This window comes from Pteropus medius, unplaced genomic scaffold (genome assembly GCF_902729225.1).
Source record: "Pteropus medius unplaced genomic scaffold, Ma_sr-lr_union100, whole genome shotgun sequence".
NCBI classification, from domain to species: domain Eukaryota; kingdom Metazoa; phylum Chordata; class Mammalia; order Chiroptera; family Pteropodidae; genus Pteropus; species Pteropus medius.
Genome location: NW_024340696.1, coordinates 26,906,284 through 26,921,549, shown reverse-complemented (window position 1 = coordinate 26,921,549; position 15,266 = coordinate 26,906,284). Strand labels below are relative to the sequence as shown.

Sequence of the window (15,266 nt, the reverse complement as noted above, 5' to 3'; positions counted from 1 at the left end):
GTCTTTTATTTACTATGGATATATTGGCTTGAAGGATCACATAGTGTTATTGCCTGATAATCCAAGTAATACAAGATTATTCTTAGACATTCTAATGCTATCTGTAGCATTTTTATTATAATAAATAGTAGATTAAAAACTAGAAAGTTCAGAACATACTGTTCTCACAGTTCTGCTATGTTCAGTCCATAGGGGACTTTTTTCTTTCTAGTACCTTGCAGTTTACTGTCAAAGAAGCATAGTCATTTCAACTTACATATTTTATATCCCCATAAAGATATACTATTATTTTTGATTGAATAAGTTAAGTTTAATTATTAATTTCAATTTTCATTAATTTAATCTCCTAGTTTATTATTAATTTATTGTTATGGTCTCTATGCATTTAAAACTTATAATATTGTTTTTCCCTACTAGAATATCATAGAATTAACAAAACTTTATTTTAGAACCTAAAAAGTAAGTAGCATATATGTGAGTTTTTAATTGTGGATTTTTGTTTCTGGTTCTTCTAATGACTTTACAATATAATCTTTCAAAAGTAAAAATGTGTTTATTTGTACATAGGTCATATGAAGTATTTACCTAAATGACAAAATTGCTAAATAAATCACTTACTTGAGGTTTTAAAAAACAAGAAATTGAATACAAACTCTCTCTAGATATGTTTTATCTGAAAATTTCCCAGCAACTTCCTATTCCTCTGGATCTGATCCAAATCAAAGAGCCTTAACCAAATTACCCTAGAAAATACAAAGTAGTAGTACTACAAATGTTGTACTAAAAACAACCAAACAAACAGGAAGCTAAAAGTTAAAGGAATAATCATGAGCTGACACCAGCTTGGGTTTTAACAACTACATGGTGTATAGAGGATGAGGCCATGGACCGACCCAAGCAAGGTAGGAATTAAAATTTAAGGCTAGAAAAAACAGTGGCAGACAGGCAGTCACTCTGGTAGCTTATTCCCTTCACCCCCTCAAGTATTGCTTCCCTTTCTTCTCTTCTACAGGACTTTCCCAGACCAGTCCCTACCACAACTATTTTCTCTCCTACATTCCTAAATTCTGATGTTGCTTTTACTTGCCTATCAATTATTGTCTATTAAAATTTTCGATTTATTAATGCTTCTGATCATTTTCTATTAAAATTAATAATTCATCTGTTTATAAGTTGACAATTATTAGTTGATAAAAGATTGGAGTATGATTGTAACCTCCACCAACAATAGCTCCCATTCTTGCCCATTAAATTAATACATTATAACTAGAAATGAAGAGAATGAGATAAATGAATTGGAAGAAATTTAAACAGAGAGGCTAAAGACTTAGTGGAGAAAGGAAAAATACATGCACTTCTACACTGAGCAATAGATAAGGTCCAGATTTTTCTGTGTATATTGAATGACAGGTACCACTACCCACCCACCTGTACAAACCAGTTTAGAAACTGTCTTCTCCCACTTCCTCAATTTCCAACCTATAACCAGGTGCTATCCATTTTATCTCCTAAATATCTTTCAAATCTATCCTCTCCGTATCCATTGGCATCACTGGTACTACTGACTTTTTTGACTAGATAAGTCTTTGTTGTGGGGGGAAGCCGTGTATGTTATAGGATGTTTTGGCAGAATTCCTGGCCTCTGCCTACCTACTAGATGCCAGTAGCAGGACCCTTCTCTTGCCCCAAGTTGTAACAACTAAAAAGGTCTCAAACATGGTCAAATATCTCCTGGTGGGCAGAAGAGTCTCCCAGTTGAGAATCACTGCTTTATACCACGCTAGCATCATTTTTTCCAGGTGTACTGTAATAGCCTCCTAATATGTCTCCTACCAAATCACTGCACCCCATTCCCATAATTCACCTCCACACCCTAACTAGAGTGATTATTTCCAACTTCAATCCTACTAGTCACTGCTTAAAGCACTTCAATGGCTTCTCATTTCCCTTAGAATAAAATTCAGAATGATTATAAGTGCTTTATATGGTCTAGCTCTCACTTCTCCAGATTCGTTTTGTACCTCACTGCATCCTACTGACCCTCCTTCGCTGCACTCCAGCCACAATGGCTATCTTTCAGTTCCTCAAATGTGCCATCCTCTCTCCAGCCACTGGGCTTTGCCACAATCTTCTGTCAGGAAGGTTCTTCTCCATCTCTTATAAAATTCTGAGAACAGTAGATACTACTAAAAAAATAATAAGCACCTATCTGGGGGCTCTCGGTTAAAAGTTGTGACCTAAAGAAAAAGCTGAATGCATTTTCATGGTTGGGAAAGGGGACACTCTTAATGTGAGACAGGGCAAAGATCAAGGATGATCAACAAGGAGGAACTATAAGGGGCAATGTCTTAAATGAGTCACAAAACCTAGAATCTAGCCTCTGCTCTGCCACTCGCTATCCATGTGATTCATTTTTTTATCTAAATATAGTAAAATTAACTTTCGGGGGTGTACAGTTTTATGAATTTTAACACAGGTAACCACCACCACTACAAAACAGTTCCATCACCCTCAAAAAATTCTCTCATGTTACCCCTTTGAAGTGAAACACTTCCTCATTTCAGCCCCTGACAACCACTGATCCATTCTTTGCCCTATAGTTTTGCCTTTTCCTACATCCATACTTAATCTCCGAGTCTATTTCTTCACCCATAAAAATATTTCTATTTCTATATATAAACATTTGTATTACTTGTATAATGATACATATGTCAGTTCCTTTCTATTATATTTAAAATATTTATATATAAATGTATATTTATATATGCAGATATGCCATCTTCTTTATGTTATTATGACTGTTCATCTGACATGGCTAAGAAACCTGGTGTATGACAAGTGTCTCTCCTACAGTTTATATTTAGAAAAGGCTTTAAGTTTGTGGCTAATGCTCAATTTTCGCAATTCTGCATCTTGAACTTTCATTCTTCTAAAGAGGGTGGATCCACCTTGGCTTTCTGCATGCTAATTTGGTGGGCCTGTAACTCTGCTCACTCCTACAAAGCTCTGAACTCTAGAACGTTCCTTAACCTCTCCTTGTGGTTGTCCCGCCTCAGTTTACCACACTGCAGTAGCCTGTACAGCCAACTGCAATTTCCTTTTAACAGAAGGGCTTCCAATCTTGCTTTAGTACCTTGCTATTTATGAACATAGCTTCTCACTGACTATCTAGGGATAATATTGATGACATTATTAAGTCAACCAGTCAGCTAGAGAAGACTCAAGCCTCACTCTCACCTACAGAGATGATCTAACATTAAAAAGCTTGGCTCATATAGTTGCTACACTAGTAAATTACAAGATGCTATACATAACATTATGGATTTTAACAAGTGCATCTGACAAAATCATTCGTATGTAATAGATTAGATATAACTACAGTTGTTTAAAAAACTGGATCCAAAAGTATTAATTAATTAATTGATGTCTCCCTAAAATAAAGCGTCCAGGGGTATACTACAGGGGTCTAAACTTATTTAAACACTTTAATTAATAGTCCTATCTTATTTAAACACTTTAATTAATGAATGGCTGAAAACATAACAGTATGATAACCAAGTTTAGAAATGTCGCAGTTAGTAGAAATAGCTAAAAATAATTCATGTTGGAATCATACTTCAAATAAATTGACCCAATGGAACAATGCAGGCAAACTAAAAGGCTGAAATGTAATAGAAAGAAAAAGAAATCAACTACACCAATAAAGAATGAGAGCAACCTAGTTTGACAGCAGTTCACACAGTAAGATCTAGATGTATGAGTAGATTACAAATTCAAAATGACACATCAATGTGACATGCATATTTTTTTAAAAAACCCACACACCATTACATGCCCTTTTCAGGTTCACTAATGAACTCTACATTACCAATTCCAACGGTCAGTTCCACCTCATTTTCACCTCCTAGCAACATTTAACAAATGTGATCGCAGCCCTCCTTTCTGTATGGCTTTCTTTTTCTTCACTTGACACTCCCTTGGTTCTCCTCCTACCTCACTGGCTGCTCTTTCGGGCTTCCTTTTAGCACTGATGACTCTCAAATTTATATCTCCAGTCCAAACCTTTCCACTAAAATCCAAACTCTTATATGCATCTGCTTCATCACTATAGAACCCCTACTTCATCTCCCTACCCACATCTGCTTCTCTTGTAGTCTTCACCATCTCAGCAAACAGCAACTTCACCCTTCCAACTGCTCAGGCGAAAACCTTTGCATCATTCTTAATTCCTCTTTTTCTTTTCTTTCATATCCATCAGTAAATCCTTTTGGTTTTGCCTACAAAATATATCTAGAATCTGACCACTCTCACTACCTTTACTGCTCCTTCATCTCCCCTCACGACTGCTGCAATCATCTATTAAATTGTCTTTTACTTCCAGCCTCGAAACCCTATCCCCAACAGTCTCTTCTCAGTACTGTAGCCAGAGAGATCCTTTTAAAATATGCATGCATTCAACACTCATTCTGAGACTATTCACTAAAATCTATCTGTGTGCTAAGCACTGTCTTAGGTATTTAGAATACAGGTGAACAGAAGAAATAAAAGTCACTGCCCTCACAAAAGTTTGCCTCCTGGAAGGGGACAGACAATAAACTATAAACACAATAAATAAGTTAAGTATATGCTGGGTCCATATGTGCTACAGGAAAAAAATAGAGCAGGTAAGGAAATGCAGTGCCAGAAAAAAGGGAAAGTTCATAGATTCAAACAGGGAGCTAAGTCTAGGCTTCATTGGCAAAGTAATTTTTCAGCAAAGAAAGACCAGAAGGAGGTAAGGACAGAGCCTATATGGAAGAACAGCATTCTAGGCAGAAAGATATTAACATTAAGAATGCATAAAATGTTATCTTTGGTTCTTTAGACCTTCAACTGTCCGCATAATGAGCTGAAAGATACTAGATCATAAACTTGTTTTTATCTAAATATGACTTAATTTTACTTCTTAAATATTTTCCTAATAAGCCACGAGTGCTTTTTTTAGAAATGATAAATTAAATGAAGTATTAGAAATGACTGATACAAGTAAGTTTTAAGTCTTTTTCTAAAATTCAGTTAGGAGTTTCGTCTTTCATTTCATTTATGGCCTATAAAAAGCAGTTAGAAAGGCCTGCGTTTTTTTGATATGTACATAGGACATATCTAGTACTCAGAAAAAAACAGCAAGTGCCTCAAACACGAGAGATCACCTGGATTTAGCTTGCTACGAATATAAACATTTTTCAAATACAAATACCAATTGGTTTTTCAGAGGACGTAAATTACAAAAGTAATGATAAGCAAAGTCCAGATTTATTAACATAATAAAATAAGTACAAAATTATGGATTTCTAAAAGCTTGTTAGTTTCCACCTAATTAGATGAGGTTAGCACAATGTTTGTTTTTACCTTCCGGTGGCCTGTTAGATGTTGCCACAACGACGACCCCATTTTTGAACAGATTTTCAAAAAGCTGTTTCAGAATCATGGCATCAGCAATGTCAGTGACCTATGGACAACAACACATTTGTTTTATTTTAATTTCACTTCTGCTCTAACAAACTTGCTAATGGCTCATCTTTAAAACAAAAAATGATGGAAGTGAATTCCAAGAGAAAAATTCTAATTATCATCATGAAAAAAAGAGTCGATAATTAAAAGCATGAAAGACTGCAGTCTTTTAAACTTGACTCTTCTTTTTTGCAAGCCTATCATTTCTACGCAAATTATCAAATGATTCTATGTTAACTTCTTTTATAGAACTACAGGTGGAAGGCACAGATAATTGTCCTAAACACTTAGGAAGTCTAATTAATTAGGACTAACATGACCAACTCCCTCTTCCTACTCGCACCACAGCCCCCCCTCCCCCGCCTCCAAAAAAAGATGAGAGAGAAAAAAAGAAAAAAAAAACACACTGGCTGTTTGAGATTTCTAATACCTTCTGACAAAGGTCTCTGAAAAGGTGACTTTAAATGGCCATGGAACTTTAGAAATAAGGACAAGTAGCCAGTGAAACATAATCAGCTGCTGTTGAAAATAGAATGATATGACATAGATACTATTGTGCAATTGTTGCACAAAACAATTCAACAGATGGCCCATCACAAAAATAAGCAATTTCATTGTTCTTTTTAAGTGCCTTCTATTACTGTCCATGAATAATCAAAAGGCACTGCAGTCACTTCCAGCACAGCCAGTCTCTGCTAACCTTCGCAAACACAAATATTCCTTCTACAAAAGAAAAAAATTTTTTTAAAAACTTACAATGGTTAACACAGTGCTTTAAAAAAATAACTTCTGACAAAATGAGATGCATAATGAAGATAAAATTATTTCATCTAAGTATAGAGATACATATAACTATTGATCTTTTCTAAAATTATTTTTAAAAATCCACAATTAACAAATAAGCTTAATGACAATATTTTGAAAAGCTTTTAAAAATCCCAAAGAAATACAGAAATTAAGGAGGGAAGGAAATTGACTTCAAAAATAAATGAATAATGAAGGCTGATATTAATCATCGCACCTTCCCTTATGAATATAATGTGTTTTAAATATTCCCAATGTAAAAATGTTTTGATCTTTCTTTAATAGCACATTCTCAATAATTGCAATAAAACTTGTTTCATATTCACAATATATATCACATTGTTAGAGTACACGGAAACTAGTGTAATTCTTTCAAATTAGACCAAAATACTACGTTACCAACTAACTGGTTATAGTGCAACTAACAACAACCTGGGTTGGAAGGGTCTCAATCACTCTTTTTTCTCTTTACAGCTGATACCTTACTCAAAAGTTTAATTATTCCCTTCCCACTTGAACAAAACAAAACAAGACCAAGATATGGGGATGTACAGATATTTTTTTCTGTCTCAGGGTATAACTTTAAAACATTAACTAAAAAACTACTAAAGGTTATTAAATTAAAAAGACTTCAGGAACTTACAAAGTGGTGAATAAAATGAAAAGAAAAGTGGCACTGATATTAATTAATTTGGAGCTTAGGATCACTGTCAAATTTTGCTTCCGCAAAAACACTCAGAGAGAAGGCCCTTTTCAAATGCTCAAACACCAGTGGCATTTCTGATGAGAGGACAGAACAGCTTGCAAATTTTAGAAGCAACTGCACTTTTAAATTGGATTCCCAATACACTGACTTTTAAAAAGAATGAAATCAATTAAAAGTTACCCAATTTTAGAGAATAAAAATGGTCACTTGACTATCTCACTGATGTTTTTGAAAAAAAGTTAAAATAGCTTTTGAGCGAGCGATAAGGTTCAGAAAAGTTAAGGGACATTTAGCTTGTAACACACCGTAAAGGTTTAAACCGAAAGTTGGAGAAAGCAAACAATAAAGACTTGAGGTTGAATTATCATTTGTTGTTTTTGTACTACAGAGTGGTTTTTGCTCCATCAGAGTAAATTAACTTGGAGAAGCTATGGCTAATTAATAAAGCAGGAGTCAGTTGGTGTAGCCAAGTGCCAAAGAATACTCTTTTGATCTTGCCCCTGTACTTGTTCAGCTTTGCTGGGGAACAGTAATTTTACAGTATGAGTGAACAGAAGACAATTGGCCACACATTCTTGAAGAGCAGGCTTTTTCAGCACCCAGCATTTCATTACTACCAGGAACAAAAGAGAAGGCTACAGATTACCAATAAGGGTAGTCTGCTAATACAGAGAGTGGAGACATTTCATTAGCATTAAAGAGAAAAGATTTTTTTATGACCTAGAGATGCTTTCCATTATGACTCACTTAAGTAAAAAAGAAAAAAAAAAATCTAATAGTTAATTTACATGTGTAAGTGCTTGAGTTTCAGTCATCCACTGATTGGTGCAGTGCCATGTAATGAGTGACAAACATAAGCATGCATTATCGGTAATTAGTATTAGCACAAAAATAAGCATATATTTTTATTAGCACTTTTTAATAGCTTTCCTGTTTTATAAAAACGGTCAAAACTATTTTTTAATGATATTGATAGCATACAGAGGAGAATTTTACATGATATTCTGCTCATCAGAAATCTTTTTTTTTAACCATATTAGGAAAACATCTAACCAATGTCCCTTAAAAAAGGCAAGAAGAAATAACATATTTTTAAGTTGATTTCCTTCAGTATTCTGATATCTTTGGAATCATAAATAGTTTAATAAGAAATATAAGCATTCACGGAGGCATAAGAAAGACACTAAAAAAATTTTAAGGAAAAACCTATTTTTTTTATTTCAGCCACTAAAACACATAAAAACCCATCTAGACAAATTCTCAAAGTAAGAATACTATTTCTGATACCACAAGTAAAACTGAAATGCTACACTTACTAAAAATGACCAAGATAATGAGGAATACATTCTATAAATGCAATCTGAATGCTACCAAAACATAGTGTGAAAAATGCCTTAAATTCAAGAGCAAAAAAAGAAAAAATATGTTCTTGTTTTTAAGCAGCAATAATTCCCATTCATCTCCCCAGTAAAATAAATATTGTTAATTAATATTACCTAAAAGCCAATAATAATTACTTAAAAGTCAATTTAAGATTCAATTTTAAAAGAGGAGTAGTGATTATAAACATACTGGTGTTAAGATTAAAGTGCCTAAAAAATTCTTTTCTAGTAAATCAGTAATGTATTGTACTAGGCCTAAACAGGTTTAAGGATAATTTTTAGGTTCTATCATTAAAGCATCTACTAAAAGCCTATCTAGCTCTACCTAGATCTGTATATTTATACACAAAATAGAAGACATCATATACCAAGGAGAACATATAACATAGCTGTTCTTACTAGTGAATAAGAGCACTGATGATGGATTCAAATTGAGTTACCAGCTGTGCAACCCTGGACAAGTTACTTAACCTCTCTGACCCTTAATTTCCTCATCAATATATGAAAGCAATACTTGCAAAATTGTTATGTTACATATAGTGAATCCTCAGGAAATGTTAACTATGACTATTACCTATGTGTGGCATGTATGCTAGTATAATTCCATATTATTTACATATAGCTGTATAGAATTTTAGCTGTAGATGTAATATACAGTAGCGTAATATACAGTAGTTAAGAACAGGCATATAGAAAACACTCAGTAAACAGTAGTTAATATTACAGAATATGCCTAATAGAATGTAATAAATAGAATGTAATAAATGTAATAGCATTCTAATAAATGGGCATTGCCTCAGATAATTCGTAAAAGGTGGCTTTTAATTAGAACATAAACAAACACAGAAAAAAATTCAAGTATGGGGACAATATCAAAAGAGTATTCTTTGGCACTTGGCTATACCAACTGACTCCTGCTTTATTAATTAGCCATGGCTTCTCCAAGTTAATTTACTCTGATGGACAAAAATGTTAAGATAATTCAGAATGTTGACAGGAAAAAAATGTGGGTTCTTACTATATATAAAAGAAATTGGACTTAGTTGGAGGACTACTTCAATAGTTATTTAGTACTAGGATTTATTCATTCACTCATTCATTCATTCACTCATTATATTATTCATTCGTTTATTCATTTCAAAGCACTGTTCTAGACACGTGAGATACATCGATTAGCAAAACAAAGATTCCTGTCTTCAAGTCTACATTGTGGAGAAATACATATAATAAACAGTAAACATAATAAGTAAATATATATGTTAGAAAGTGATATATGCTATGAAAAAAACAGGGTAAGGGGCATTGGAAATGTGGAGTTCAGTGGCAAATTGCAATTTTAAATAGTGTTGGATAGGCCTCATTAAGGAGCTAATTGAGCAAAGATCTGAATAATATTATGATGGGTATCTGGGGAACAGTGTTTCATGCAGAAAGAACATCCAGTGCAAAGGTTCTGCCTATTTGTTCTAAATATATTAAGGAATATATTAAGTGTTGGTACAGTAATGTTTTAGGGTAAACTTTCACCCTCTTGAATTTTAGAAAAAGGGGACAAAAGATCTGGACGTATAATAATCCAATTTTAGTGTCTTAGAAGAGTTTCCTTAAGACCAACAGAAGACCATCCAGAATACTGAAATCAGGAAATCCAGGCTCAGCTCTGTGATGGCCTCTGACTTTAGGGGACACATTCTTGCCCTCATACTCTCGCTTTCTGTGGCTCTTCTCAATAATTGGTATATTCAAATATTGGCCTTTTCTTGCATATAATGGTCAGCTCCAAGGTTCACATTTGGAATGCAGAAGAAATAAAAGGGCAAGAATATTAACATTTTTCATTCTAGGACATTCAGGCCAACTTACTCAAAGAAGAGGGTCTCTCATGTTGCCAACTCTAACACTCTAGAATGCTACACTGAAATTTGGACTCAAAAAAAAGTAATCAATTTGGCATTCAGCACTGTTTTATCATCTCTGTGTATATTTCTTCAGAGTCCTAGTAAGAAAGAAGCATTTGGTATAACACCTATTATTAGCTATGATTCTCTAATCTATGAAGAAAATAGGATTGAAAACAGTAGGGAGCAAAGAGCTAGGCTGAAAGCATAGCAGAGAAAGTCAGAGAGGAAGCACGAGGTTTTGAGCAAAAGGAATGACACTATCTTATGTAGCATAATATCCCCCCTGCCTTAGAGTTTAAGCCCTTTTAGGTTGGGCTTACTGCCGCCAAAAGCATCCTAGTAGATACCTCATCTCTTTGCTTTGCTTGGGCTTAAGTTCATCAGGTAATTCTCTTTCCATTGGAGAAAATTTTATATTAAGGAACGTGACATTTCCTCATAGTACTTCTATTTTTGATTTCTTTTATAGATCACAGGGAAATCTCTCTTGACATAGAAGACAGGAACAAAACATGAGTTGAATAGTTCCACTCTCATTAAGACTATTTGCAAGAAACAAGAGATCCAGCTAAAGAAAGGGGGTTTACTTAAGACTCCAGAAGGGGAACAGCACTTCCTGGTACTGCAGCTGGAGACCAGGCTGGGATTAGAGGTAGCTCTGGAGAGCTCAGCCACTGTCTAGGGAGCACCCTACCACTCCTGCCTCTAATGTGATTCGGTTACTTCCTATGTCTCTTTACTCCTGTCTCATTGCTAAATGGGAACTTCCTCTGTGATTTTTGGTTCAAATATTTGAGAGAGAAGGTATATGACTGGCCCAACCCTAGGCCACAGCACACAAGTCCAAGTTTGTGGACAAGCTTGTGGACTAGCTACTCATAGATCAGATGTCCAGACATGGTCCATTTGACTGTGGAACAGGTAGGGTCCTGTAGTATAGAATAAGACTCTTTAAAGCAACTGGGATGGATGAGTAAATGAAGGAATGAACATCAAACCAACTCTAGGTAGGGCAGGCAATGACAGACAGCTCCATTCCATCTCTTTCTCTTGGTTGGCAATCAACATTTTATAAGCAAGGAGCCTGTCTCTGTCTTGTTCTCCTTTGTTCTTAATATGTAAGTTGAAAAAAACCCTTTTTGTTGCCTGAATTTCTTTTGCAAGACTCAAGTCATTTAGAATATTATATCCTGATAGTTGCTTTTGTTTCCTTCTCCCCAACCAGGTATCAACTTTATGCAATCTGAACTTAACAGAAAATGCCCAGGGCAACCAGGAAGGTTTCTATTAGGACCTCACTAACAGGGCAGCATTGTGACTTCCACGGGCCCTAGGCGTTGTCACCTTTGTGAGCACCTTCCTCACTAACAGACAAATTAATTAACTATATATAAATTAGTTTTATAGCTGCATTGGTATAAGACAAGTATAATATAGATACATATACAACCTGGATTCATTGCTGATATATTCATTTTTCTTCAAAATTTATAAGAAATTAAAATATTTTCATGAATCCCTGAAAGTATCATGGACCTCAGGTGCTGTGACTATCAAGCCTAATGGGTAATTTGGCACCTCGTACAGACAGATTCTCATTGCTTCGCAAACTTCTGAAATAGCCTTGCCAGAAGTCCTCATGTCGACATGGCAACCATTTCTCTGACTGTTTAAAATTTACATTTTTTTAAGTTAAGAATAATGATTTTTACATGCTACTTAGGAAATTCTAATGCTTTACTTTCCTCATCTATATGATGAAGACAGTAATAACTATTTTACAGGATTAAATAAAGGACATAAAAATACTTTGTAAACCATGAATCATTTTACAAAGGTTGGTTATTAATATATCTTTTTAATGTTTAACTTAATCAAAAATTTAGCTGTGCCAATTCAATTTTATTTAGAGATAATTTAAGAGACTCATAATGAGAAAAGAAGGGAGATGTTCTTTATTGATTCGTCATTGACTTTCTGTTGAAGGCACCACAACGGTTAACTTGATGCTATTTTTAGAACTACATGAGGCCCTTCTCTTTCTTTCTGCACTACCATGTTGGTGTACTGAGTATACCTTCTCAGAGTAGTGGGAAACATCTCTTTTCCACAGGCCTCTCTTTCGAAGACCTTTGTACTTCTGTGATACAAAGGGTGAATGCCAAGCTGTCTTACTATGACTGAGGGAGAAAAGAAGTAAATATTCCTCTTCCCCAGCTGGTTCAGTTTAACACCACTCCTGGTGAAATTCCTCTTTGTCATCTATCATAAATCAAAACCATTGTTAGCTAAGTGGGTCGAGCTGTCTCATTTGGGATAAAGGCATCATGACCACATCATATTTTCCACTAACCCAGGTTTTTAAGCATGGAAGACCAGGAAATAACGCATTACCACTTTAAATACATAATTTCAGAGAATCTTAAAACTGGAAGAAACGTTAAAATTCAACTAGGGCAATTCTCTCACTTCATCACAAATATCAAACGAGTTGTGTGAATCACCCAAGCCTATTAAAGAGTAGACACACATGAATGTTAGTTTTCTACCTTTGAAAGTTCTCTAGGCCTTTATTCTAGGCAATCAGACACAGGAGTTTCTGCACTCAGCTTCAGAAATATTTTCCAAAAGCTTTAGTGTGAAGCTTTATTTTTAAGCTTATATTCAGTACTTGTAAATTTTTCTATTTTCATTCCAATAATCAGTTGCTCTTATGATAAGCATTATAGAAAACCAACTATTACATTTCAGACTACTAAGTAAAGCAAATAAAAAAGAAGTAATTTTTAATCTAGAGTATCATTTAGCATTATTATTATTACTACCACTACTATTACTACACTGGGCATAACATAGGATACAGAGTAAGCATAAGACATGCTGTTAGCTTTCATGCCACTTTTGCTCTCATAAGAAATAAAGGTTAGGAAATAATTTACTACCAATTTAAATGCACATTGCAGAGAATCCTAAAACTAGAAAAAAACTATAAAAGTTCAACCAGGACAATTCTCTCCCTTTAGCACAGATAAGCTGTGAAGCTTAAATGAGATGTGTGAATCACTTGCTTTTTATATAACACTTAAAAAAAACTTGAAAAATCTTTAAAGACATTATTAGGTAATCATTACATTATCTCCATCATAGTGTGGGGGGAATGTGAATCCACTGACTAGAGCATTGAGATGGGCAAACTTTTCCTATAAAAGGCTGAATAGTAAATACTTTAGGCTTTACAAGCCACATATGGTCTCTGTTGCATTTTCTTTTTCTTTTTCTTAATGATCCTTTAAAAATATAAAAATTATTCTTTTCCCACTGACCATATAAAAGCAGATGGGCCACATCTGCCTTGTGCAAGCTGTGATAGTAATATTAAAGTCATAAGAGATAATGTATCAAATCAACTTTTAAGCAATTATAAAATCGAAAACAGACTTTAAATTTTCACACTTCATTCGGTACACCATTCTACATCCATGAATCATCTCTGCATTACCTGAAATTCATCAAAACATAAGAGACATGCTTCTTCACTGATTTCTTCAGCTATGGGAGCTATTGGATCATATGATTTAGACATGAACCCTGGTTTCCTTTTTGGCAAACTCTGTTTAAGGCGGTGTATTCCTTAAATGAATGAAATTAAACACAAAATCAAACATTGTATTAATAGTACATTTTAGACAACTATAACACTTTTTAAATCTCTAAATGAAACTTTCGTGTAAAGGTAAAAATTAAGTTTAAATTCCACAATCAAATGTGATTATTGAAATTGGTTGCATTTTTTTCTATCCCAAAATAAGTTGTTCACATGTTATTATACTTCTATGGTTGTAAGGATACTTTGTGGTCATTCCACCTTTATTCTTCGATCATGTCAGAGATGACAAAGAGATAGACTAGATGACTAGACAGTGACTAGATGGATCAACAAACCAATCTCAGTCCTAAGACTTTCAGGGATGCGGGCAGGGATGCCTCTTCTATGTCTAGCATATCTAAACAGGATGTTCTCTTGTCTCTATCCTAATACACTAAATCCAGACCCACTTTACTCATTATATGTATTCTAAATGCTGAATACATTAGAAGAAAAAAAAACATTCCTTCCTTGAGGAGGTTATTGTGTAGCTGATAGCAAAAATGATGTAACATAAGAACACTGACAAAGCAATAAGGCATGTATACAAGTACAAACTGAATGCTGATATGCTAAGGAGATACAGCAGAAATGACCTAATCAAGAATAACTTCTTGAAATAGGTGAGGTTTTAACATTTCTTACTGATCCTTAGTAGAAAGAGAAAATGCCTGCCCTTCATGTAGTAACTTCTATTCTTTTATTTGGAAATACTGATTTGTCTGCAGGATCAACTCTGGACACATTAATTGTTTCAATATAGCACAAAACAAATGAAACCAAACAAAATCTTACTTTAAGCAAAAATCTATTTTTAAAAAGATTAAAATATTAAGAATTTTAAAAGATGAGGGAAACTATTTTGTAGTGTTTGCCCACTAAAAAATCACTTCTTCCTGATCACTTACTTTTGTGAACATCTAGCATGAAACCATGAAAATGAACCCGTTTTTTCCTCTTCATTTCCACATAAGCATAAAACATGTCCATCACCATTGTTTTCCCTGTACCTTAAAAAAAAAAAAAAAAGAATACTATTAAACAGTATGTACTGATTGCTCTAATGATTGTTCATTAGCTTTGAGATAATGAAACCGTACTCTTCTACTGAAAAGCTTAAGACGAAGTTACTTTTTTAGGAGTGTTTATATTTTATATTAAACTAGCTAAAAATAAAATGTTGATGTTTCTCTTTTCTGTAAAAATCCTGTTTTTAGGAAATATAATATTTAGTTAACATTACAAGGGGCTATTTCCCCCAGAGAACTATGTTCATAAACTGAAAAGACTGGAAAATTATTCATTGTTCAGTTTCTCTTCCAAAATGTGCCAGTACG

The 15,266-nt window shown here is 34.1% G+C and overlaps 1 protein-coding gene across 5 annotated transcripts in view; it reads right to left on the bottom strand.

Moving 5' to 3' along the window:
- AFG1L (AFG1 like ATPase) overlaps positions 1-15,266 on the bottom strand; it is a 169,864-nt gene that overhangs the window by 87,372 nt on the left and 67,226 nt on the right. For all 5 annotated transcript variants that reach the window (XR_005654315.1, XM_039869898.1, XM_039869910.1 and 2 more), the window contains 3 exons: positions 14,838-14,939; positions 13,783-13,913; positions 5,389-5,488 (listed from right to left, as the gene is read on the bottom strand). Coding sequence is in view for 4 of the 5 variants with exons in the window: in XM_039869898.1 (XP_039725832.1) it covers positions 5,389-5,488; positions 13,783-13,913; positions 14,838-14,939 (333 nt within the window). In the remaining variant the exon portion in view is untranslated. The remainder of the gene's footprint in view (positions 1-5,388; positions 5,489-13,782; positions 13,914-14,837; positions 14,940-15,266) is intronic.